The sequence below is a fragment of the Bos mutus genome, chromosome 22, assembly GCF_027580195.1.
Source record: "Bos mutus isolate GX-2022 chromosome 22, NWIPB_WYAK_1.1, whole genome shotgun sequence".
Classification (NCBI taxonomy): domain Eukaryota; kingdom Metazoa; phylum Chordata; class Mammalia; order Artiodactyla; family Bovidae; genus Bos; species Bos mutus.
The window spans coordinates 71,977,844-72,001,665 of NC_091638.1; the positions used below are offsets into that span (position 1 = coordinate 71,977,844).

At 51.3% G+C, this 23,822-nt stretch overlaps 1 protein-coding gene across 3 annotated transcripts in view; it reads left to right on the plus strand.

The window, feature by feature from the left end:
• Positions 1–20,855, plus strand: part of VWCE (von Willebrand factor C and EGF domains) — a 30,994-nt gene extending 10,139 nt beyond the window's left edge. For 2 of the 3 annotated variants that reach the window (XM_070359513.1, XM_070359515.1), the window contains 13 exons: positions 639–1,078; positions 1,161–1,254; positions 2,701–2,783; positions 4,344–4,431; positions 6,286–6,371; positions 7,564–7,681; positions 8,565–8,650; positions 10,388–10,484; positions 11,949–12,031; positions 13,430–13,520; positions 13,604–13,686; positions 14,043–14,133; positions 19,856–20,855. In XM_070359513.1, the coding sequence (XP_070215614.1) occupies positions 639–1,078; positions 1,161–1,254; positions 2,701–2,783; positions 4,344–4,431; positions 6,286–6,371; positions 7,564–7,681; positions 8,565–8,650; positions 10,388–10,484; positions 11,949–12,031; positions 13,430–13,520; positions 13,604–13,686; positions 14,043–14,133; positions 19,856–20,475 (2,060 nt within the window). In that variant the 3' untranslated portion in view covers positions 20,476–20,855. The remainder of the gene's footprint in view (positions 1–638; positions 1,079–1,160; positions 1,255–2,700; positions 2,784–4,343; positions 4,432–6,285; positions 6,372–7,563; positions 7,682–8,564; positions 8,651–10,387; positions 10,485–11,948; positions 12,032–13,429; positions 13,521–13,603; positions 13,687–14,042; positions 14,134–19,855) is intronic. The other variant, XM_070359514.1, reaches the window with a different exon arrangement.
• Positions 20,856–23,822: the final 2,967 nt, after the last annotated feature.

The following is a 23,822-nucleotide window of genomic DNA, read 5'->3' on the forward strand; positions in this document are numbered from 1 at the left end:
TTCCCAGGATGGATCCCTGAGGGCTTCAGGGATCCCGAGTCTCCTCTGTGGCCAGCCAGGAGGGGAAGGGAGAAGACTGATTTGGCAGTGGCCGAAGCTTCTGACTGGAGAAGGTGATGGCACCCCACTCCAGTACTCTTGCCTGAAAAATCCCATGGACGGAGGAGCCTGGTGGGCTGCAGTCCGTGGGGTCGCTAAGAGTCGGACGCAACTGAGCGACTTCACTTTCACTTTTCACTTTCATGCTTTGGAGAAGGAAATGGCAACCCACTCCAGTGTTCTTGCCTGGAGAATCCCAGGGACGGGGGAGCCTGGTGGGCTTCCGTCTGTGGGGTCGCACAGAGTCGGACATGACTGAAGCGACTTAGCAGCAGCAGCAACAGAAGCTTCTGACCACCAGCATCACCAACTCATAACTTCAGTTTGCTTGTTTGGTACTTTTTCATGAGTCTTCTCTCCTGATCGTCACTGCAGCCCTGTTAGTCTGAGGTTCAACTGTTGGTATTAGACCCATCCTGCTGATGAAGAAACTGACCCAGGTTCAGTGCCTTGTGATGATGGACCCAAGTCCACGCCCAGCGAATCTCACCTCTTGCCCCTGCTGCCTCCTTCCAGACCCTTCTGTGTTTCCGTTTCAGCTTTCCCCAAAGCTGTGCTGGCCCCATCTGCCATCCTGCAGCCTCTGCAGCACCCTCCTAAGATGCTCCTGCTGCTTCCAGAGGCAGGCCGGCCCGCCCTCTCCCCCGGGCACAGCCCTCCTTCCGGGGCTCCGGGGCCCCCGACTGGAGTCAGGAGCACACGACCACCACCTCCCATGCCTGCACTGTCCACGTCCTCCCCTTCTGCCCCGACGCCGCTGCTGTCCACCCCGGTGGCCACCCCCGTGCCGCATCCCTCTCTGCTGGGAACCCTCAGACCTCCCGCACAACTCCAGAAGACGGCGGTGACCCCTCCCTTGCCCAGGGGCCCCGAGACCACACGGCTGGCACCAGGACCCTCTGCCTGTTGGCACCTAGGGGCCACGTATGAGTCAGGGAGCCGCTGGACAGAGCCTGGCTGTTCCCAGTGCTGGTGTGAGGTGGGTGTGAGGGGTCCTTGGGGTTTCCCTGGTCTGGTGTCTGGGGCCTTGTGGTGGCTGGAACTTCCGTTTCTGCTTCTAGGATGGGGAGGTGACCTGTGAAAAGGTGACGTGTGAAGCTGCTTGCTCCCACCCGATTCCCTCCAGAGATGGAGGGTGCTGCCCATCGTGTACAGGTGGGAGCCGGTCCAGGGAGGGCTATGAGTTTCCTGCAAGGTCCTCCCTCTTCCTTTTTCCTGCCTTTCTGCAACTGAAAAACAGTTATCTAACTTTGATATATCACCTGAAGGGTGATCCCTGGGCCTAGCCCCCAGAGCTTCTGATTTATCAGGTGTAGGATAAGTCCTGGGAATTTGCCTGTCTCACAAGTTCCCAGGTGAAGCTAATGCTGTTGGTCCAGGGACCACACTTTGAGAACCACTGGTATCTGTGTTCCCAAGGGGAAGGTTTCATCTTAAGGACATCCTTTTTTAAGCTTTATTCATTCATTCAGCAGGTTTCTCCAGACCCAGTCTGCAGTCCCCTCCCCTGCCTCAATCCCCCTCCTAACTGCAGGAAGAGTAATTGTTCATAAATTGTATCGCTTTCCTAATTCCCTCCCACTATCTGCTGACAATTTTTAAAATTTGCTTTCATTGCTGTTAGGATAAAGACCTCAAATCGTAACAAGTCCTTCAGCAGAGTGCTTTAAAACTCACCCTGCACAGGAATTGCGGGCTTCCCAGGTGGCTTGAGTGGTAAAAGATTATGCCTGCAATGGGGGAGACCTAGGTTCTATCCCTGGGTTAGGAAGAGCCCCTGGACAAGGGAGTGGCTATCCACTCCGGTATTCTTGCCTGCAGAATTCCATGCACAAAAGAGCCTGGTGGGCTACAGTCCATGGGGTCACAAAGAGTCAGACACGACTGAGCAAATGAGCACACACACATGCACATGAATCGCTGGGGATCTTGTTAAAATGCAGATTCTCATTCAGAAGATGTAGAGAGGGGCCTGAGCTGTTACATTTCTATGAAGCTCCTGGTGATAAGATACTGATGCTGCTGTACTTTGAGCAGCAGTGAAAAAGTCTTTCTAAAGGTGACAAGGAAAATGCAACTCACTGATTTTCTTAATGATGATTGTTATCTTTTACTGTGTCTCTACTGTGTACTAAGCCCGAAATGTCAATTGCTGTCTACATTACATCTGAGGTTGTGGCTCCTTCCAGGTTCCCTGCAGGGCATGTGGTGGTGTTTCCATTTAACGAAAAAGACAACCGAGTCCCAGAGAGGTTAAGTGACACATCCAAGTCCAAGGCTACTCACGTGACAGGCCAGGTTTGGAACCTGGGGCTGTATGGCTGCCTTTCTTGCTTTATAAGAATAAAGGACCATACTTTGAACACAGTTCTGGGCTTATCAGACATGAATAGGACCTTCCCAGGGTACCATAAGTGGGTGTCTCCTGTGATTTTCCAGGGGTCTTAGGACCCCACAATTCTGAGTACCTAGATCTGGCCACTGCTGAGGCATCCAAGCCAGTGAGAGCAGGTTCTGGGTATGTTATGCCTGGAAAAGGAACGAGACCTCCAGCTTCCTTTGAAGAGGTTTGATGCCTCCACTCCTGTTTGTCTTTCAAAGGCTGTTTTCACAGTGGCGTCATCCGGGCTGAAGGGGACGTTTTTTCACCTCCTAACCAAAACTGCACCGTCTGTGTCTGTCTGGTGAGCATCCCAAGCTTCCTGAAGCCTCATGGGTGTTTTCTTAACCTTTGGGGATTTTAGAGGAAGAGGGAAAGGCGGGATGGTAAAGGTGAGCTAGTTGAACGGAGGGAGAGCTCTCAGGCTGTGGATTTGGGTTGGAACTTGTCACATTTCAAAGTGTGGGGGATGGGAAGGCAGTAGTCTGTGGGGTCAGGGAGGCTTCTGCTGAGCAGAAAAGAGCCAGCAGGCAAACAGGGTCCATCTGTCTTGGAAGGGGAGGGGAGGGTACTCCTTCGGAAACTTCCTACCAGGGAGGCTGTTTTTCTCTCCAGGCAAAATATTTGCCGGCACAATAAAGGTGTCCACACGCGGAGGGAGAAGGCTGGTTACCAGACTCAGCTTGTTAGCATTTTGCTAGAGGCAAGTGCACTCCTCCAAGAATAGTTATTAAGCTCCTACTATGCGCCAGATGCAATCAGGTGCTGTCCTGAAGACTGGCTCACGAGCACCCAGTGCGCACAAGTCTAGCTCCTCACCTGAGGCTCCTGGCAGCTCTTCACGGTTGGCTTTACTGTCCCCATTCTACAGATGCAAAGACAGGCTGGGAGGTGACAGAACTGGAATTTGAGCCAAGGTCTGTCTGCTTCCAAACCTAGGCTCTGCCCACCAATCCTCACTGCCTCTGATCATCTTTAAAAGTGGCCCCAGCCTGTCAGGGATGATGGAGCTGCAATGTAAAATGGGGGAGGGGTGGCACGTAGACCGCTGCCACCACCCTTACTGAGCCCTTCCCATGTGCCACACTCTTGTAGTGACCAAGCACTTTTGTGCCTGATCGCATCTCACGCAATCCTCAACAACCCTGGCTCTTCTCACAGGTAGGGAGACAGAGGCTCAGAGGTGATATGCTCTGCCCAAAGTAGGAGGAGCAAACCCTGGGCCTCAGGTCTGGCTGACTCCAAAACTGGGGACCTTTTTTTGGTCTTAGCTTCAGTTTTTGAAAATTGAGTTTTAAATTTAATTCTCTGGCCAGTATCAGTGACTTGGTTCAAAACTCAGATGCACAGGAACGTGGAGTAACCTCTTCCTCACTGCCTAGCATTCTTCCAAGAGCTTCCGAATGCTATAGGATGGAATGGCATAGGGGGCAGTGCCATGGGAGGGAATGCCATGGGGAGGCAGTTCCATGGGAAGGAATGCCGTGGGGGTGATCAATGGGGACAATGCCATGGTGGGGAAGTGCCATGGGGGGATGTCATGGGGGGATGCCATGGGGAGCAGTACCATGGGGGTCTAGGCTCGTCCATTTTCGTGAGGAAGGCAGCATGCTCTGCTCTCCGTTCTGCCCCTCGTCTTGGAAAGGGGAATATTGGAAACCAACACCATAATAAACCCTGCTACTGGGTCCCTGCCTGCATCCCTTTGTGTCCATGCTGGCATTTAAAGGTCTCGGATGGCTTCCTTTAGGAGACTTTCGTGTGGGAAAGGAGTCCTGTGGATGATGTGAAATAGGGAGCGAGCTGGTTCTGATGGACCTGATGGTCCATCCTCCCCCCTCCACTCCACCTCTCACCTCCCCAGGCTGGAAATGTGTCCTGCATCTCCCCCGAGTGTCCCCCCGACCCCTGCCAGGCCTCCCCGAAGTCGGACTGCTGTACTTGCGTCCCAGGTAAGGGACTCTGTGGGGTGAGGACGGCAGTGTAGGTGAGGGTGGAGGGGTGTACTTTGAGTATGTTTTTTTTGAGGGGGAGTGGGCACAGTGTTCTTGCCTGGAGAATCCCATGGACGGAGAAGCCTGGTAGGCTGCAGTCCATGGGGTCGCACAGAGTCGGACACAACTGAAGCGACTTAGCAGCAGCAGCAGCAGAGTACAGAGGATGAGATGGTTAGATGGCATCACCAACTCTATGGACATGAGTTTGAGTAAGCTCCGGGAGTTGGTGATGGACAGGGAAGCCTGGTGTGCTGCAGTCCATGGGGTCGCAAAGAGTTGGACACGACTGAGCGACTGAACTGAACTGAACTGAGCATAGGAGAGAGCAAGAGCGTTGATTTCTGCTCTAGAAACTCAGATTAAGTGAAGCATTTTAGGGTGCTGTTTTTTTTTTTTTTTGCTGCATCACCTGGCATGAGGGATCTTAATTCCCCAAGTAGGGCACCAGGGATCGAACCTGTTCCCTGTGCAATGGAAGGTGAAGTCTTAATTAGGGAAAGTATGGTCCCTTGGACCACCAGGGAAGTCTCAAAGTGCCAGTTTTAATTGAGCACCTACTGTGTACACAGCAGTTTGGATGCTAGGTTGGGCTCAGAGCCTGGCCTGCCCCCAGACAGGGTGGTGTGTTCAACCCCGACAGGAAGGGGTTTGGGTCCACCCTTGGCATGGTTCTGTCCCGACACTGGGAGGGGGTCTCCCTTGCCCCACTCCTGAGTCGGTTCTTTGTTAAAATGTGCTTCTCTTTCCTGAGATGACGTCATGGCTGTCACTGCTGGCTCTGGGCCGCTGCTGTGTGGGGTGCTTGCCAGCCCTTGATCTCATTAATCCCTGTGGTGCAGCCCTGAGGGAGTACTATTCATAGCTCCATTTTATGGATGAGGAAACTGAGGCTCAGAGAGGTCATCACTGCCCAAAGGCACATGCCAGTTAGTAAAGAAGCAGAGCTTGCTCTCAAGTTTACCTGACTTCAGAGCTAGTGTTCTTATTAAATACTGCTTTTCCTCTTAACTTTTGAATGTTATATTATTTTTAGTTAAAACATTTTTTGAATAGGCAATATGCTCCCTTTGAGGTAGGAATTGTTAACCCCATTCTACAGATGAGAAAACTGAGGCTTAGGAGAGCTTAAGTATTTTGCCCCTAGCGAGTTGAGAAGCTAGAATTTGAACCCAGTGCTCTCTGACTGAACCCAGGTGGAGCCTTGGCCAGTTTTTAAGGTTGTTTTTTTTACCAACAGGGGTGAGGGATGTTCAGATAAGAGGTTCTTACTGAATCCTTCCCAACCCTATCCAGGGAATGATGGCATTCCCAGACCTGGCTGCAGGTGTCTGGGGCCCTCGTTTTTCATTTCTTCTTTTCTCTTACTCTTTTAGATTAAAAAAAAAATGTGGATCATTTTTAAAGTCTTTATTGAATTTGTTACAGTATTGTATCTGTTTTATGGTTTTGGTTTCTTGGCATGAGCCATGTGGAATCTTAGTTCCACAGCCAGGCATTGAACCTGCACTCCCTGCGTTGGAAGATGAAGTCTCAACCGCTGGACTGCCAGGGAAGTCCCACTTACTGTTTAGTTATTCAGGGCTTCACTGTCTTCTTGGTTAGGGACCTTATTTTGTGTATGCTTCATTCTCCACCAGTTTTTAAGCACCGATCTAATTTTATTAATAGTTGAGGGTAGCAGTGGTTGGGCTCTTGGGTTTGGGCATGCCGTGGAGTATTGTGGGGGTGCATTTTCTTCCCAGAGACCCTCTTACCTGTTTCTTTAGCTGTCCAAAGACCTTGAGCTGTCTTTTCCTTTTTCCTCCACAGTGAGATGCTATTTCCACGGCCGGTGGTATGCAGACGGGGCCGTGTTCAGTGGGGGTGGTGATGAGTGTACCACCTGTGTCTGCCAGGTAGGGGGCTGAGTTGGTGGGTGACGGGCAGGGGCACAGAGCTTTCCCAGGAGCCCTTGACTGGGAGAAGAGGAGACACTGAACAGCAAAAGGGAAACCGAGGCAGGAAAGAGACTAAAGGGACTTAGCATTCCCCAAGGCCTTCCCGCAGTCTCCTTGAAGGTGGTCCTTCAGCGTTGTTATTATAGAGCACCTACTGTGCACCTGGGACAGTGCTGAGTCCTGGGGCCACAGCCGAGCACAGGGCGGCCTCGGGTCCCTTCATCAGGAGGCCCACAGCTAGGCGGGCAGTGGTGTGCCTGGCAGAGGGCACAGTGTGAGCAGAAGGCTGGAGGCGGGAGAGAGTATGGCATAGTCTGAGGCCTGGTGGTGTTCATTCTGGCTGGAGGCCAGATGGCAAGAGGGACTGGAGATGCAGCCGAGGCAGGGATCCTGTTTGGGCTGGGTTCCAAGAAGCAGGGCCTGGGGTGGGCCTCTTGTGTAAGTGGTTTTCTGGTGGTGGTGCTCTCAGGAGGAACTGGCCAGGGAAGCAGGTCAGGCTGGTGAAGGGGCCACGTGGAGACAGGGTCTCGGGCTGATCCCATGGGGAGCTCTGGAGTGGGAGGACACCAAGGAGGTGGGTGTGTCCAGAGGCCATGGAGCTGGGCTCTTACACCCCCAGCATCAGGTGGTTGTATATAGTCCCTTGCTTCCTAGGGAGTGTAGGGGGAAGGAACCCGGAGGACGCTGTTAGCATCAGCCAAGGGCAGTGCCTAGGGGACCGACAGGGTCTGTATGTGGGGGTGACAGCCTCTGCTTCAGACTCAGTCAGGAAAGGCTTTGCCTGCCAGGCAGAGGGTTTGGACTTTGCAGAGCTGTCAGGTTTTAAGTGATGGAGGGGTACAATCAGATTGGTGCACGAGAAGGTTCTGTGGCTGCAGGTGAGAGTGGGTTTGGAGTTGGAGCAGAAAGCTGTTGGAGAAGCGAGGGGAAGAGGTGCTGGAGGCTGCAGCTAGGGCAGCCTGGGACCCTGCAGCCACACAGTCGGCATGTTCCAGAGACCATCTCCCAGCCTGACCCCCAGCCCCCAGGGAAGGACTCACCCTTCCTTCCCCTCTTGCCCCCTGGAGATCTGTCACCTTCAGGGGAGGAGATGGCAGCCTGCTGGCCTTCTCTTGCCCCTCCCTGGTTCGTGCCTTTGGTTCTCTTCCAGAACGGGGAGGTAGAATGTTCCTTCACTCCATGTCCGGAACTGGACTGCCCCCGAGAGGAGTGGTGGCTGGGCCCCGGGCAGTGCTGCTATGCCTGCAGGGAACCCGTGCCCATGACAGGTGAGGGCCACCCAGCCTGCATCCCAGGCCGCACCCAGCACCAGGCCTGGAAGCGGAGGGGGAGGAGGCTGAGCTTCACCCGCTGAGACTCGTGTGTGTGTATGTGTACTCTGTAAGCATGTGTGTGTGTGTGTCTGTGAGTGTGTATGTTTGTGTGTTTTAAGTTTGTATATGAGTAGCATCTGTGTGTGAGTTTGTGTACAAGTTGTCTGTGAGGGCTATCGGTGTGTTTTATTGAGTATAATTGCTTTACAATGTTGTGTTACTTTCTGCTGTACGATTAAGTCAATCAGCTATATGTCTACATATATCCCTTTCCCTCTTGGACCTCCCTCCCACCCCACCCCCCATTCCACCCCTCTAGGACATCATAGAGCACCGAGCTGAGCTCCCTGAGCATGCAGAAGGTCCCCCTGGTTACCTGTTTTGCACGCGGCAGTGTAGACATTCATATATGTCAGTGCCACTCTCCCAGCTTGTCCCACCCTCCCCTCACACCCTGGTCCACATGTCCACTCTCCATGCCTGACCTGGAAATCGGTTCATCTGTACCATTTTTCCGTCTGTGTGTTTGTGTCGTGTGTCTGTTGTACCCATATGAGTGTGTCTCTGTGTGTGAATGGGTGTGTTCATGGATATGTATGGACGTGTACCTTTGTGTGTGTGTGCCCGTGTATACCAGGTGCATGCTGGGAGGGAAGAAATTGACTAACACGGGGAGCCAGGCGGCAGCTGCTGGGGCAGGTGGCTGCATGGACACAGTGCGAGTGAGCAGAGGCGTCTGTCTGTCCTCACCGGGTGGTGCTGTGGGTCCCTCGGGCATCAAGGCCACTCCTTGGCACTTCTGCCCACTTGTCCTTTCTCCCCCGCTGTCCCCTGCCAGGCTGCTCTCTTGATGACAACGGGGTTGAGTTTCCGGTTGGACAGATCTGGTCTCCCGGTGATCCCTGTGAGTTATGCATCTGCCAGGTGAATGACAACCTGCGCGCCTTCAGCTGCTTTCCCCGCCTCCCCGCCCCGGCCAGCACAGCTGCCTCTACAGAAGGGGGCCACGTCAGGCCCCATCCCCATCTCCCTTCCATGCTGTCAGCTCCTGTTTTTGTAGAAGAGCTGGGATCCAGGTTATTTTGTCCTCCATAGATTTTCAGGACGGCAGAGCTTGGCAGTCTGTCTGTCGTAAGAGTGGAAAGTGACCCATGGTGCGTGTGAGGGGACCCGCTGGCCTAAGGGGTCAGAACTAGGATTCGTGGGAACAGGTTTTTCATGGACAGGATTAACAAAGGGAGCCAGGCAGCCCGAGGCCCAGTAGTTCAGGCCTTTTCTGTGCAACTGTGATGCTTCCTTCATTAACATCAATCCTATGACCTCACCTCTTCAGAAATGGATAAGGTGAGGGTGTGTGAGTTTGAGAGTCAGATCAACAGAAATGCAAACACAGCTATTTACCAGCACAATTGTTTTAGCTCCTGTTTGAGTACAGGTTGGCTTTCCTTTCTACTTTAAAAAATATTTAAAAAAATTTTTTTGTCTGCGCCATCTGGCATCTGGGATCTTAGTTCCTGACCAGGGATCAAACCCATGCCCCCCTGCAGTGGAAGTGACAAGTCTTAACCACAGGACCTCCAGGGAAGTCCCCAGTTTCCTCTCTACTTTGAAAGAATTTTTAGTCCCTTTGAATTTTATTTTTTAAAAATGAGGTCCCTGCACTGGCTGTGGGCTTCCCAGGTGGTGCTTGTGGTAAAGAACTTGCCTGCCAATGCAGGAGACATAAAAGACGCTGGTTCGATTCCTAGGTTGGGAAGATCCCCTGGAGGAGGGAATGGCAACCCACTCCAGTATTCTTGCCTGCAGAATCCCATGGACAGAGGAGCCTGGCGGGCTACAGTCTATAGGGTTACAAAGAGTTGGACATGACTGAAGCGACTCAGCACGCGTGTACACACTGACTGTGTCATCAGCATCGCTGGGGGGCCTGGTAGAACCTTGGTTCTAGCTGCCCAGGCCTTGGACTCAGCATCTGCATTTTAACCCCTGGGTGACTTGGGTGTACACCAGCTCGTGAGAACCACGGCCTTCACATCCTCTTGATGCGCCATTTGTTAAAAGGCCTTAGACTCTTAAAAAACTTGGAAACACTTCATTGGAATTAGAGTGGGGAGGAAGGTTACCTCCGCTGCCTTTTTTCTCCTTCAGGACTGATCTAGGGCACTCATATTACAAGAAAATCACACAAAACTTCAGCCTCTTTTGAAAGAAAAGAAACTGTGTACGGCGCTTTCATCTTCTGAAAGACATTTCCGGTGGAATAGCTTTCTATAAAAATAGGATTTTATTGTACTCCGTAGGTTTGGGGTGAGCCAGGGTTTCAGGGAAACGCTGACAGAAGAATTTGGATGGGGTCATGGCACAGCCTTGGCTGTTGGGGGAAGGGACGGGAAGCTGAGGAGACCAGAACCCCAGCTCTGACCTTTCCCCTCTGGGGTATGGGAAGGCTTTCTGGAAGGCTAAAGCCCCCTCTCCCAAGTAGCTGGTTCTTTTTGGGGGAACCCTGACACCTCCTAGCTGCATTGTGATGCCCCTTAGGCCAGGTCCTGGCCAATTCGCAGCACTGCCCTTTCTTTTGGGGGACTGGCAGGGTGGAGTAGGGTGGGGAGGTGGGTACTGGTGTGGCAAGTGGGGTCTTGGTGAAGTTATTCCTTCCTCCAGGCAGATGGCTCAGTGAGCTGCAAGAGGACAGACTGTGTGGACTCCTGCCCTCACCCGATTCGAATCCCCGGACAGTGCTGCCCAGACTGTTCGGCAGGTAATGTTCTGTCTTGGGGTGGGGGGTGGGGCAGCATAGAACCCCCGGTCCGCGCATCCGGGCTCACCCTGCACCAGGCTTCTCTGTGCAGAGCACCACCCCTGCTTCATCTCTGCTTGTCCTTGCAACATATCCATGGGGCAACCCCATTTTAGAGATGAGGAAACTGGGGCTCAGGGACGGAAAACGGTTTGCCCAAAGGAAGCTCCATCTGGGTGCTGGAAGCAGATATGAAAATGTGCAGAGCTTGCAGCCTAGGTGGGGTGATAAACGAACATCCCTGTGAGACAGTTGGAGAACAGGAGAGGAAATTAAAGCGATCTTTTATATTTTAATAGTAATTTTCACCTTTTCCATCATTTCACAAGTAACATTTTGTTATAGAACATTTAGAAAATACAGACAGCAAAGGAAAAAATTAAAAAGCAACCATTACCACTTTTAACTTTATGGTTTTGTCTTTCCAGTCTCTCTTCATGATATAACATCAATATCTATGTATCTCTCTCTGTATAATATATCTATAACATACATCTACATATCTATCATGTCATAGATACATAGCATATCATAGATATATATTACATATTTTTCTTTTTTTTTTTTAGCTGTGCCACACAGCTTGTGAAATCTTCAACCAGTGATTGAACCTGTACCCTTGATAGTGAAAACACAGCGTCCTAGCCACTGAACTGCCAGGGAATTTCCTATATAATTTTTCTTATAAAATGTTTCTCTACTGTCCCGTCACCTGCTTTTTTATACTTACTTGTGTGGGATAAAGGGGCTTCCCTAGTGGTTCAGATAGTAAAGAATCTGCCTGCAGTTCAGGAGACCCAGGCTCAATTCCTGGGTTGGGAAGATCCCCTGGAAAAGGGCATGGCAACCCACTCCTGTGTTCTTGCCTGGAGAATCCCATGGACAGAGGAGCCTGGTGGGCTACAGCCCATGGGGTCACAAAGAGTCGGACATGACTGAGTGACTAACATGGGATAAATATCATCAAGGTGGCCACCCTCAGGCGGGCCTCTGCAGGCTTCGGGAAGCAGAGAGGGGAGCTGTGGGGGACCCTCCTGGAGGGTGGGGTTTGAGGTTTGGCTGAGTGCAGAGGAGCAGACAGGGTGGCTGTGGCACACAGGTTGGTTGAGTCTCCGAGTCCTTCATCCTGATCCTGCCTGGTGAGGGGTAGGAGGAAGGGCCCCTTGCCCAGGTGAGAACCCTGAAGTGAAGACACTATGATCCCTTTGCTGAATCCAGTGAGAAAAAAGTCAGCAACCGATCCAGGAGTGTGTTCTGTTCCTTCCCCCGTCCCCTGGGCAAGTGCCTGCAGAGCCCGTTGGCCTGACCTTTGCTGCCTGGATAGGCCTTGGACTTTGGCCCTGGTGAAGGCTGGACACCGCACCCCCTCCCCGCACCCCTTCCCCTGCCCCCTGGCCAGCCCTCACCACGTGCTCTCTCTGGCAGGCTGCACCTACACAGGCAGAATCTTCTACAACAACCAGACCTTCCCGTCCGTGCTGGACCCGTGCCTGAGCTGCATCTGCCTGGTATGACCACCCTGACCCGGTCCGCGTCTGTAGAAGCTCCCCAGGAACTGCCACCAGCTCTTGAACTCTGGAGGCAAACATCCAGAGACTTCGAAGAGAACGGTTGCTTCCGGGTCTCGGTGAAAGGTGGCTCCCTCCAGCCCTGCCTGGGGTGAATCTTCACCCAAGGCCAGAGAAATACTTTTATCCCTGCCCAGCAAACCTCCTCTGCTTCTGGGTGACCAGGGAGGGTCTGGGCGGGGGCCTTAAGGTATAAAGTGTGGCCCAAGGTTCTCCGTGAGAGTGAAGGTGAGGAATGAAAGCCCAGGACTCTGCATGGAATCTTTAATATACTCACGTTTCTCAGCCTGTCCCTGAGCTCAACACAACCTCAGTTAATCCCCAGGGAAGCCTATGAGGTGGGCAGCACTGCCGTCCCCAGCTGCTGGGTGAGAAAACCTGGCACAGAGAGACAGTCATTTGCTCAAGACTCCATAAGTAGTCAAGTGAGGTGCCAGGAATTGATCCTAGCAACCTGAATCTCTTTCAGAAAGCACATGTTTACCTTAAGCCATATCACCTAGGCCATAGCTCAGTCTAAATGACAGGAGTTTCATTTGGTATTTGGAAAATGGAAAAATAAGCCCTTATTGCTTGTCATGCTGGATATGTTTCATGCTAATGAGGCTTTTTTGTTGATGGTGGTCTGCTGAAAAAAGATTGAGACACTTGGGGTGAACATCCCTGGCCTCTGGGTGACCCTGTTCATTCATAGCCGTTTACGTTGGGGGAGCTTTGACTTCTGGGTCCTTTCTCCTAAATTAAAAAAATTAATTAATTAATTAATTAATCTTTGGTTGTGCTGGGTCTTTGCTGCTGCCCGTGGGCTTTCTCTAGTTGCGGCGAGCAGGGGCTACTCTTGTTGCAGCGTGTGGACTTCTCAGTGCGGTGGCTTCTCTTGTTGCAGGGCACAGGCTCTAGGCACACAGACTTCAGCAGTTGCAGCACATGGGCTCAGCAGTTGCCGTGCACGAGCTTAGTTGCTCCAAGCTGTGTGAATTCTTCCAGGATTAGGGATCGAGCCCGTGCACCCTGCATTGGCAGGCAGATTCTTACCCGCTGAGCCACCAGGAAAGTCCTTCCTAAGTTCTGGGTGCTCAGCTTCCCTGGGCGGTTCATGACTTGTTCAACAGGTACCTGTTGACTGATGAGCTCTCAGGGCAAGGCCAGGCCCTTGGCCCCGGGGGGCTTGCGTTCTAGCAGGAGGACAGGCTCCTACTTGGTCTGTCCCCTCACCATGGACCCCTAGCCTGACCTTGGTGGCTCCCATGGGCACTCAACGGCTGTGTGGTCTGTCATTCCCGAGTGTCCCTTCAGCCCCCAGAATGAAGGGCCTTGCGAGTTTTCTGTGTCCTGCAGCTGGGCTCCGTGGCCTGCTCGCCCGTGGACTGCCCCATCACCTGCTCCTACCCTTTCCACCCTGATGGGGAGTGCTGTCCAGTGTGCCAAGGTGAGTGGGACCAGCCGCCCCTCTTCCAGGACTCCCGGGTGGGCCTTGGCTCTCACAGCCCCTGTCTCTGCTGCCCCCTACAGACTGCAACTACGAGGGGAGGAAGGTGGGGAACGGCCAAGTGTTCACCTTGGACGATGAGCCCTGTACCCAGTGCGTATGCCAGGTGAGCTGGTCCTGGGGACCCCGGAGCTGCCCGGCCAGGGGCTGCTTCTAGCCTTTAGTCCCTTTGCCAAACCTGGAGCTTCTTAGCCAGTGTACACCCATCTTCCACCCGCTGTTATGCAGCTTTAATTACCTGTGGGAATACCTTTGGGTTTGACAGTATCCTCTGCCTGCGTAGTTTCCTTAAGGTTTCCCCACCCGGTCCGGCTTCACCTGTTGTTCAGGTGAGGACCAGACCCTGCAGCTTCTGCCCGAGATCTTTCTGTGGGTCCAGCTGCTGGTGTAAGAATTCCTTGAGGGTGCTGCTCTGGGCAGGTGAGATGCTCTGGGCTTCTCACCCGTCTCCTGTTTCCCCAGCTGGGAGAGGTTACCTGCGAGAAGGTGTCCTGCCAGCAGGCTTGCTCGGACCGCACCATGCCCCGCAGGGACTGCTGCTCCTCCTGTCCAGGTAGGCGGGCCTCTGTGACCTGGAGTCTCATCACCGTCTTTTTTCCACTCTGCTCTTCTCAGAAACACAGAACTTATACTGGGCTGGATGTGACAAACCCAGGCTCAGAGAGGAAATGTGGCCCACCTGAGGTCACACAGCTGGCTCGTGGTGCGCCCGGGCTCACGCCTGGGCTCACTGACCCGTGTGCTGACCCGCGTTGGTGCTCTTTATTCTCCACTGTGCCATGCCATCAGACGAGTCTGTTTACTGTTCCTTTTTCTTCATTTCCTCCTTTCTGAGTCTCTTCCCCTGCTTTCTATTTTTTTTTCTTTGTGCTTTTTCTTTTTTTCCCTCTGTTTTCTAAATCCTTTCTCTAAAAGTTAGAATTTAGGAACTGAATCAATTTTGCAGAAGAATAATTGCTAATATGTATTGAGTACCCTTTATTTATCAGGGAACATCATATATATATTTTTTAGTTGATGTATAATTGACACAACACCTGATATTTTTGTTTCAGGTGTACGGCATAATGATTTGATATTTTGTATTTTGTGAAAAGATCACCAGAGGAAGTCTAGTGATTGTCTCCCTACACGCAGTTACAATGTTTTTCTTGTGATGAGAACTTCTAAAGTCTAATCTCTTAGCAACTTTGAAATACAATATTTCAATACAGGATTTTTAACTATAGTTATATTGTACAGTACATCACCATGACTTATTTATTTCATAACTGAAAATTTGCACCTTCTGATCCCCTTCACCCGTTGTGACCATCCCTCACCTCCCATCTCTGTCAACCACCGATCTGTTCTCTGTATCAGTGAGTTCAGCTTTTTAAAAATGATTCCATATATAAGGGAAATTATATGATATTTATCTTTCTCTGATATATTCATTTAGCATTATACTTTCTAGATCCATCCACATTGTTGCAAATAGTAAGATTTCATTCTTTTCTGTTGTTGAGTAATATTTCATTATATATATTAACATAAGTGTGTGTGTATATATATATATATATATGTATATATATATGGCAGGAGGAGAAGGGGATGACAGAATGAGATGGTTGGATGACATCACCAACTTGGTGGACATGAGTTTCAGCAAACTCAGGAGATGGTGAAGGACAGGGAAGCCTGGTGTGCTGCAGTCCATGGGGTTGCAGAGTTGGACACAACTGAGCAACTGAACTGAGCTGATATATATCTGCACACACCACATACTTATCCATCTTTATCTATTGATGGATACTTAGGTTGTTCCCATGTCTTGGCTATTGAAATAATACTGGAATGAATCTGGAGGTGCATATATCTTTTTGAATTACAGTTTTCATTTTCTTTGGATATATACCCAGGCATAGGCTTCACTGGTAGCTTAGCAGGTAAAGAATGCACCGGCAATGCAGGAGATTTGGGTTCGATCCCTGGGTTGGGAAGATCTCCTGGAGAAGGGCATGGCAACCCACTCCAGTATTCATGCCTGGAAAATCCCCATGGACAGAGGAGCCTGGCGGGCTGCAGTCTACAGGGTTGCAAAGAGTCAGACATGACTGAGCGACTGAGCACGCACGCATACCTGGGTGTAGGATTGCTGGATCATATGGTAGTTCTAGTTTTAGGTTTTTGAGCAACCTCCATACTGTTTAATGCAATGGCTATACCAGTTTCTGTACCAGTTTACATTCCCACCAACAGTGCATGAGGGTTCCCTTTTCTCCACATCCTCACCAACGCTTCTTATCTCTTGTCTTTGTGACAATAGCCATTCTAACAGGTGTGAAGTGGTTTCATTGTGGTTTCGATTTGCATTTCCCCAGTGATTAGTTATGTTGATTATCTTTTCCTGTACATGCTGGCCACCTGTTTGTTTTCATATGTGTTGTTTCATCCCCTGTTCACAGCAAGTCTTTATGATAGGTACTCTTATGTGTGCTAAGTCACTTCAGTTGTATCCAACTCTTTGCAACCCTGTGGATTGTAGCCCTCTAGGCTCCTCTGTCCATGGGATTCTCCAGGTAATACTGGGTGGGTTGCCATGCCCTCCTCCAGGGCTTCTTCCTGACCCAGAGATCGAACCCATGTCTCTTTCATCTCCGGCACTGGGAGATGGGTTTTTTACCACCAGCCACCTGGGAAGGCCCATCGGCACTCTTAGCATCCCCATTTTCCAGGTGAGGAAACTGAGGCACAGAGAGATGAAATGAGGTGCTCAGGGTCACACAGCTGGTTGGCAGTAGAGCTGGGATTTGAGCCCAGAGTCAATGCTTTTAGCTACTCTGCTGCATTAACTCCTGGACATTATTATGAACTCTATGTCATGAGTGTTCATCCATGTAGATCTTTTTGCAGAAGTATAAATGAGACATGGACATCCTACTGTACCACGTGCCTGTGTGTATGCTAAGTTGCTTCTTTTCAACTCTATGAACTGTAGCCCGCCAGGCTCCCCTGTCCATGGGGTTCTCCAGGCAAGAATACTGGCTGGGTTGCCATGCCTTCCTTCAGAGGTTTGTCCTTTTCCAGGGATTGAACTCACATCTCTTATGTCTCCTGCATTGACAGACGAGTTCTTTACCACTAGGAGCCACCACACAGTTTCAGAGAATTCACGTAGCCTGCAGTTGGCCATTTAAAAAGCTCCCAAATGTTGTGGTTTGCTTGCCCTTTGCGGCTTTGGTTGACATTTCGATGGTTTTCTTCTCCTTCTTCTTTTTCTGCCCACAATGGACCTACTGTGAAACATCTTTGGTCAGACACTATTTTTTCCCAAATTTCGTGAGTTGTGTTCAGACCCTGTGGTTAATAGGTGGAGTAATTGTGTCACAGGGTGTCAGGAGTTGTTTGGTGATTCCCACGGCATGACAGCATGTTACCAGATGGGGTTCTGGAGAAAGAGGAAGCTTACAGAAATAGCTGTAACTGGTTCCCCATTTACCCACCAACTGTACACTGTGTGTTTTGAATTTAATTTTTCCAATTTAGCATGTCCGTAGAGTACCTCACATGTGGCTATTTTGCACTTTTTTAAACTTCCAGGAGGACAGTGAATTTTTCCACAGATTTGTGGCCCGAATTTCCTCTTGTATAAAAGACCTCTTTAACTCCTTTGACCTTTTGAAGAGTACATTCTGTATTTAGAGCAGCTCTTCAGATCTGTGGATGAGCAGCTGGTGTCAGGAAACATTCTCATCCTGTACAGTCATTAAGTTGGGAACTGTTGAGTGATTGCAGATTCAACTTTAACCAGCACAAACCCCTCTGCAAGCTGATGGCTATTATTCCCCCAATTTCTAGAGATTAACCATTAGCTAAAGTGCCAGGCAGTGTATGGAGGATTTTATGTGTATCATTTCATTTAAATGCCCCAAGAATGTTTCATGCATTTAGTTGTTCAGTCACTGTCGTGTCCGACTCTGCACACCAGGGTTCCCTGTCCTTCACTGTCTCCCAGAGTTTGCTCAGACTCATGTCCATTGAGTCAGTGATGCCATCCAACCATCTCATCCTCTGTCGTCCCCTTGTCCTCCTCCCTTCTATATTTCCCAGCATCAGGATCTTTTCCTATGAGTTTGCTCTTTGCATCAGGTGGCCAAAGTATTGGAGTATTCAGCATCAGTCCTTCCAATGAATATTGAGGGTTGGATTTCCTTTAGGATTGACTGGTTTGATCTCCTTGCTGTCCAAGGGATGCTCAAGAGTTTTCTCCAGCACCACAGTTCAGTTCTTTGGTGCTCAACCTTCTTTATGGTCCAACTCTGACATCCATACATGACTACTGGAAAAACCACAGCTTTGACTATATGGGCCTTTGTCAGCAAAGTTCATGTATGGGTTCTCTTATTATCTCTATTTTGTAGATAGGGAGGTGGAGACTCAGAGAAGTTAAGTTTCTGTCTTTTTAAAAAAAAATTATTTATTGTTTATTTATTTATTTTGGCCATGCCACCAGGACTTCCTTGGTAGCTCAGACAGTAAGGAGTTTGCCTGCAATGCAGGAGACCTGGGTTCCATCCCTGGGTTGGGAAGATCCCCTGGAGAAGGAAATGGCAACCCACTCCACTATTCTTGCCTGGAAAATCCCATGGATGGAGGAGCCTGTTGCAAAGAGTCGGACACGACTGAGCGACTTCACTTTCTTTACTTTACTTTCTTTCTTTACCCAGCCTGTAGGGTTTCAGTTCTCCAACCAGGGATCAAACCTTGGCCCCCTGCAGCAAAATTGCCAAGTCCCAATCACTGGATTGCCAGGGAATTCCCAAGTTTCTGTCTTTAAGGCCCTGCTCTAGGTGATGGTGTCCTCAGACTCAGGGCCAGGTCTCTGATTCCTCACTCCCTTCTCAGCCCCATTCTGCTCTGTAGCCCCCTGATGGGGAATCAGGCCCAAAGAGGCGAGATGCAGAGCCCACCCACCTCCTTTTCCTTCACCTGCCTCAGCTGCAGTCACCTCTTCCTAATGAGATGTATTTTTAAGGAGAAACTGCTTTTTATTGAAATACAAGGTATTCATTGTTTCCTTTTGATAATTAAAAAAAAAAACACAGCTTACTTGAGATATAATACACACACCATACAGGTAACACACTCAAAGTACACAACTCAGTGGTTTTTGGTAGAGTTGTATGATTGTCCTTCTGATGGTTTATATATATATGTGTGTATATGTATATATGTATTTATTTAATTGAGGTATAGTTGATTAGGGCTTCCCTGGTGGCTCAGATGGTAAAGAATCTGCCCTGCAGTACAGGAAATCCAGATTCGATCCCTGTCAGGGAGATCCCCTGGAGAAAGGAATGACTTCCCACTCCTATATTTTGCCTGAAGAATCCCATGGACAGAGGAGCCTGGTGGGCTATAGTCCATGGGGTCGCAAAGGGTTGGACATGACTGAGCGGCCAACACGTCATAGTTGATGTACACATTTCAGGTGTACAACCTGGTGATTCACAATTGTTTTTTTTTTTTTTTGATTCACAGTTGTTAAAGGTTATCTCGATGATTTTTAAAATTTAATCGTCCCAATTTTTAATGTGTTTGCCAGCCTCTGTCTCCTCCCTTGATCATACCTTTTTCCAGTATTTTTTTTTCCTTCCACTATGGATTAAGTCCTTATGATGCGCTGGACTCCAGGTTGAGACTTAAAAAACGATTATTTTTCAGTAGAATTTTTTTTTAGAGTATTTTTAGATTCAGAGCAAAATCAAGCAGAAGGTTACAGAAAGCTTCCCATGTACCTACCTCCTGCCCTCCCCCAGGCACAGTGCCACCGCACCCCCCATGGTCAACATCCCCCACCAGATGGTGCCCTTGCTACAACTGATGAACCCACTCTGACACACATTTGTCACCTGAAGCCCATAGTTTACATTCGGGTTTAGGCGAGCCCTCTAAGGCTCCATTTCATTCAGTCTTCACTGCATGGCTTCTATGGTCATCACTGTTATTATGAAGCCCATTTTACAGATGAGGAAATGGAGGTTCAGGGAGTTAAGAGCCTTACACAAGGTCATACGGCCAATGCCTTTGGTGCACTGCGTCTCTCTGTTCATGGTTCCTCTTGGGTCTTCCCTTTCTGGAGACAGGAGCTGGCAAGTCCCCCTCCCCCTGAGCCCCCAGCTGTGCGAGGACCCTCGGAGGACACATAACAGGCATCGTCCCGGGGCAGCTCATGCCAGACCTGCCTCAGGGAGAACCACTGTGCATCTTCTCGCCCCCGCCCCTCTCTCTAGAGTCCCTGGAAGAGAGCCGGGCACTCTCCCCTCGTGGAGACGTGGAGCTCAGCAAAGCAGCCCGGAGCCCCCGTGGAGACCCCGAGGCCCCCATCAACTGCAGCTCCTGCCCAGGGCCCCCAGAGGTGGCCCCTCAGAGGCCAGCACTCCAGCTCCTCCAGCTCCTTCTGAGAATGAACCTGTCTAACCCCCAGACTTTACCCGTGAGCCCCTCAGGAGCCCAGGCCTCACCCTCACCGTCTTCGAGGCCAGGAGGGCCCAGGGCCTCCCAGCCTCCTCAGCCCTCATTGGGGCCTCCGATCCCTCCAGGAGCCTCCTCTCTACCTCCAGCCTCTCCCATGGCTCCCGGACCACCTCCTTTGACTCCAGCGCTCCCGTCCTCCGCCTCCGGGGCCCACTCAGCGTCCAGAAGGCCTTCTCTGCCTGCCGCCATCCCGCGTGGAGCCTCAGCCCTTTCCACAACAGGCCCCGGTGCCTCAGAGACTCCCGTCACTGTCCTCAGGCCTCGCAGGTCCTCTCCAGCCACCTCCAGACTCTCTGCAGCCCTCGTGGCCACAGCCAGCCCCGGCCCCCGGCAGCCCACCCTGGGGACCTCACAGGAGGAGGAGTCCACGGTGTAAGCAGGCCTCCATTTCAGGGTCATGCCCAGGGCATGTGGGACAGAGAAGACTCTGCCGGGGGCCCTGGGAGCTTGCAGGGCCGCTCTGGGGACCAACGAGGCTGCTGATCCTGCAGGACTCCTGGCGGGGCTGGAAAATCCTCAGGGCCTGATGTAGCCTTGTTCCCAGGAAGCATTTGGGATGTGTTGTGAGAATCCAGCAACGTGTTCTCCATGGTCAGCATCCTTCCTGGACCACAGCCCGCCTGTCTTTTGAGAAAGGTTGGGGCAGCTGAGTCCCTGCCCTGGAGGAGGAGGAAGGTCCGAAGGGGCTGGGATTCCACTGGGATTGTGCTACCAGCTGCCACATGTCTTCACCTGGGGTTTCCTGATTAAAATCTGTCTGGTCTCCTGCAGGCTGCCCTGCTCATTCACTTCTCGCCTTTGGAAAGGGAGAAGTCACTGCCTCATCACTGTCAAGCCCACGGGGGATGAACTAGCACCCACCTCAGCCCCCAGCTTGGGAGGAAAACCTGCATGGGCCTGGGGCTGGATTGGGAGGGGTCTTAGGTGAGCACCTGGTGACCTTTGATTCTGGGGGACTTCTAAAGTGAGGAGGGGAAGGACAGATGGAGAGGGCTTTGCAGGGTGGGTTCCCTGGGAGGGAGCCTCTGAGATGGAGTAGGAGGCCAGTGGAGTCTTAGGGTCCGTGCTCAGCTTTAATATCTCTGGGTATGAGGGAGGGAAGCAGGAGACTGAGGGGGTGGGCTGGGCAGTGCCAAGGTCTCAGCCAACCCTCTGTGGAGCTCTGAGGCTGAGATGGCCCTCAGAGTTGTCCTGCATTGGAGCAACGGGACAGGGCTTCGTGCTTCCATGTTGGCCAGTAATTCTATCTGAGCTGCTCCCGGAAAGGGGCGTCAGCCAGGGCAGTTCCCTGTGAGGTCTGGCGGCCCAGAGCTGCCACCCAACAACCTTCTTTCTGACTCGGGGAGTAAATGTGTCCGTCCTGAAGGGGGCATCTGGGTGGCGCAGCCCAGTTTCCATGACAGAGGACGGTGCTGTCATTGATGGGGAGACAAGAGATGGGGGTGGAAGACAGAGAGCTACGGTGTCACCAAGTCACCAACCTGCTACCCCTGAAACCCAAGAAGGCTGCATAATCACCTGCAGCCCCTGGTGCACGGACCCCGCTTGTCCTGGCCCAGGCCACCCTGCCCTTGGCTCTTCTCTGCCCTGCTGTTCACCATGTATCCCTGGAGGGGGATCCCCGGTGGTTATTGACTGCAAAGGCCATCTGGGGGTATCTAGCCCAGATGTTGGTGTAGTTGTTTAGTCGCTATGTCGTGTCCAACTCTTGTGACCCCATGGACTGTAGCCTGCCAGGCTCCTCTGTCTATGGGATTTCCCAGGCAAGAATGCTGGAGAAGGGAGTAATTTCCTTCTCCAGGGGGTCTTCCCTACCCAGGAATTGAACCTGTGTCTCCTGTATTGCAGGTGGATTCTTTACTGTCTGAGCTACCAGGGAAGCCCTCACGTTAGTGTACAGTGAAGTCGCTCAGTCGTGTCTGACTCTTTGCTACCCCATGGACTGTAGCCCACCAGGCTCCTCTGTCCATGGGATTTTCCAGGCAAGAATACTGGAATGGGTTGCCATTTCCTTCTCCAGGGGACCTTCCCAACCCAGGGATCGAACCCAGGTCCCCCGCATTGCAGGCAGATACTTTAACCTCTGTGCCACCAGGGAGGCCCTATGTTAGTGTAAGGAGGGGTCCTAATCCAAGCAGGGTGGCAGGAATAATGAATTTGGAATTAGGAGCCTGCAAACCAAAGACTTTAGAGATGCAAGGGGCTTAGAGACCATCAAGTGCTGCTGCTGCTGCTAAGTCACTTCAGTCGTGTCTGACTCTGTTCGACCCCATAGACGGCAGCCCACTAGGCTCCCCCGTCCCTGGGATTCTCCAGGCAAGAACACGAGTGGGTTGCCATTTCCTTCTCCAATGCATGAAAGTGAAAAGTGAAAGTGAAGTCGCTCAGTCATGTCCAACTCTTAGCGACCCCATGGACTGGTGCCTACCAGGCTCCTCTGTCCATGGGATTTCCCAGGCAAGAATACTGGAATGGGTTGCCATTTCCTTCTCCAGGACATCTTCCGAACCCAGGGATCGAACCCAGGTCCCCCACATTGCAGGCAGGTGCTTTAACCTTTGCGCCGCCAGGGAAGCTCTATGTTAGTGTAAGGAGGCGTCCTAATCCAAGCAGGGTGGCAGGAATAATGAATTTGGAATTAGGAGCCTGAAAACCAAAGACTTTAGAGATGCAAAGGACTTAGAGGCCATCAAGTGCAGTGAGACCCAAAATGTGTGGTGTAATGAGGTCTGGGGTACTATGAAACCCAGGTTTGAGCCCTACACTCTGACTCGCCATGGGACCTGAGGTCTTCGTTCCCTCATCTGTATAATGGGATTATGACAGTGCTTCCTCCTGGAGTTGAGATGGTTGCATGTGACACAGACTCCACTGGTCTCTGTGCTTTGTGGTGGTGACCTTGTGCGGCCTGCCGAGCTTCACAGCGCTGCCTGGGATCTAATTTCAGGATGAGAGTGTGGAACACTGGCTGCCCCTCCTCAGACAAGCCAGCTGTCAACATGGTAGAGGCTCAGAGTCAGTGCCAGTTTTCTCATCATTATCCCTGTATTCAACAAAGGATGCGATTCAAGTTTTAGTACTAGTCTTCCCTGTCCAGAACACTCAAGTATAATAAATGGTATTCATTTTGAACATAAAAAAAAAAAAAAAAAGCTGAGGGATGGGGAAGTGGGAGGACAGCTGTGAACACTTCCTCCAAGTTGGTCTAAATATAAAAACATGCTTATTTGAGACTCCCCCATCCCCTACTTACAGCTGAGACCACAGAGGCCCAGAGAGGTCAGGAGAGTGTCCTAAGGTTGCACAGATTAGGAAGGCTGAGCTGGGAGGAGGGCCCAGGCTTCTGACTCCCAGTCTGGGCTTTTTTCCTTTGCGTGGCTTTTTGTTGACTTCTTCCGTTGGAGTTGCAGGGAGGCAGTTGATGGCTGCAGTTTATGCAAGGGTGCTGTGATCCCCTTGTCTTAGTTTGAGCTCTGTGAGAGCAGACCCAGAGAGAGAGACTGGGTGAGAGTCACCGCCCTGGAAGTGATCCCAGGGAGCATGGTGGGGATGAGGGGGGCGGGGAGAGAAGGGAAGACAGCCAGTCAGTTTTTGTTAAAGAGTGGTCACTGCTGTGGGCCAATGGCACCCTGTCCTTCTGTGGACCCTCTGGGAGGTCATGTGGCACACGCTTCAGAATTGTCCCCCGAAGCCCTGAGGATGTCACTCTTGTCCCTCTCTTGC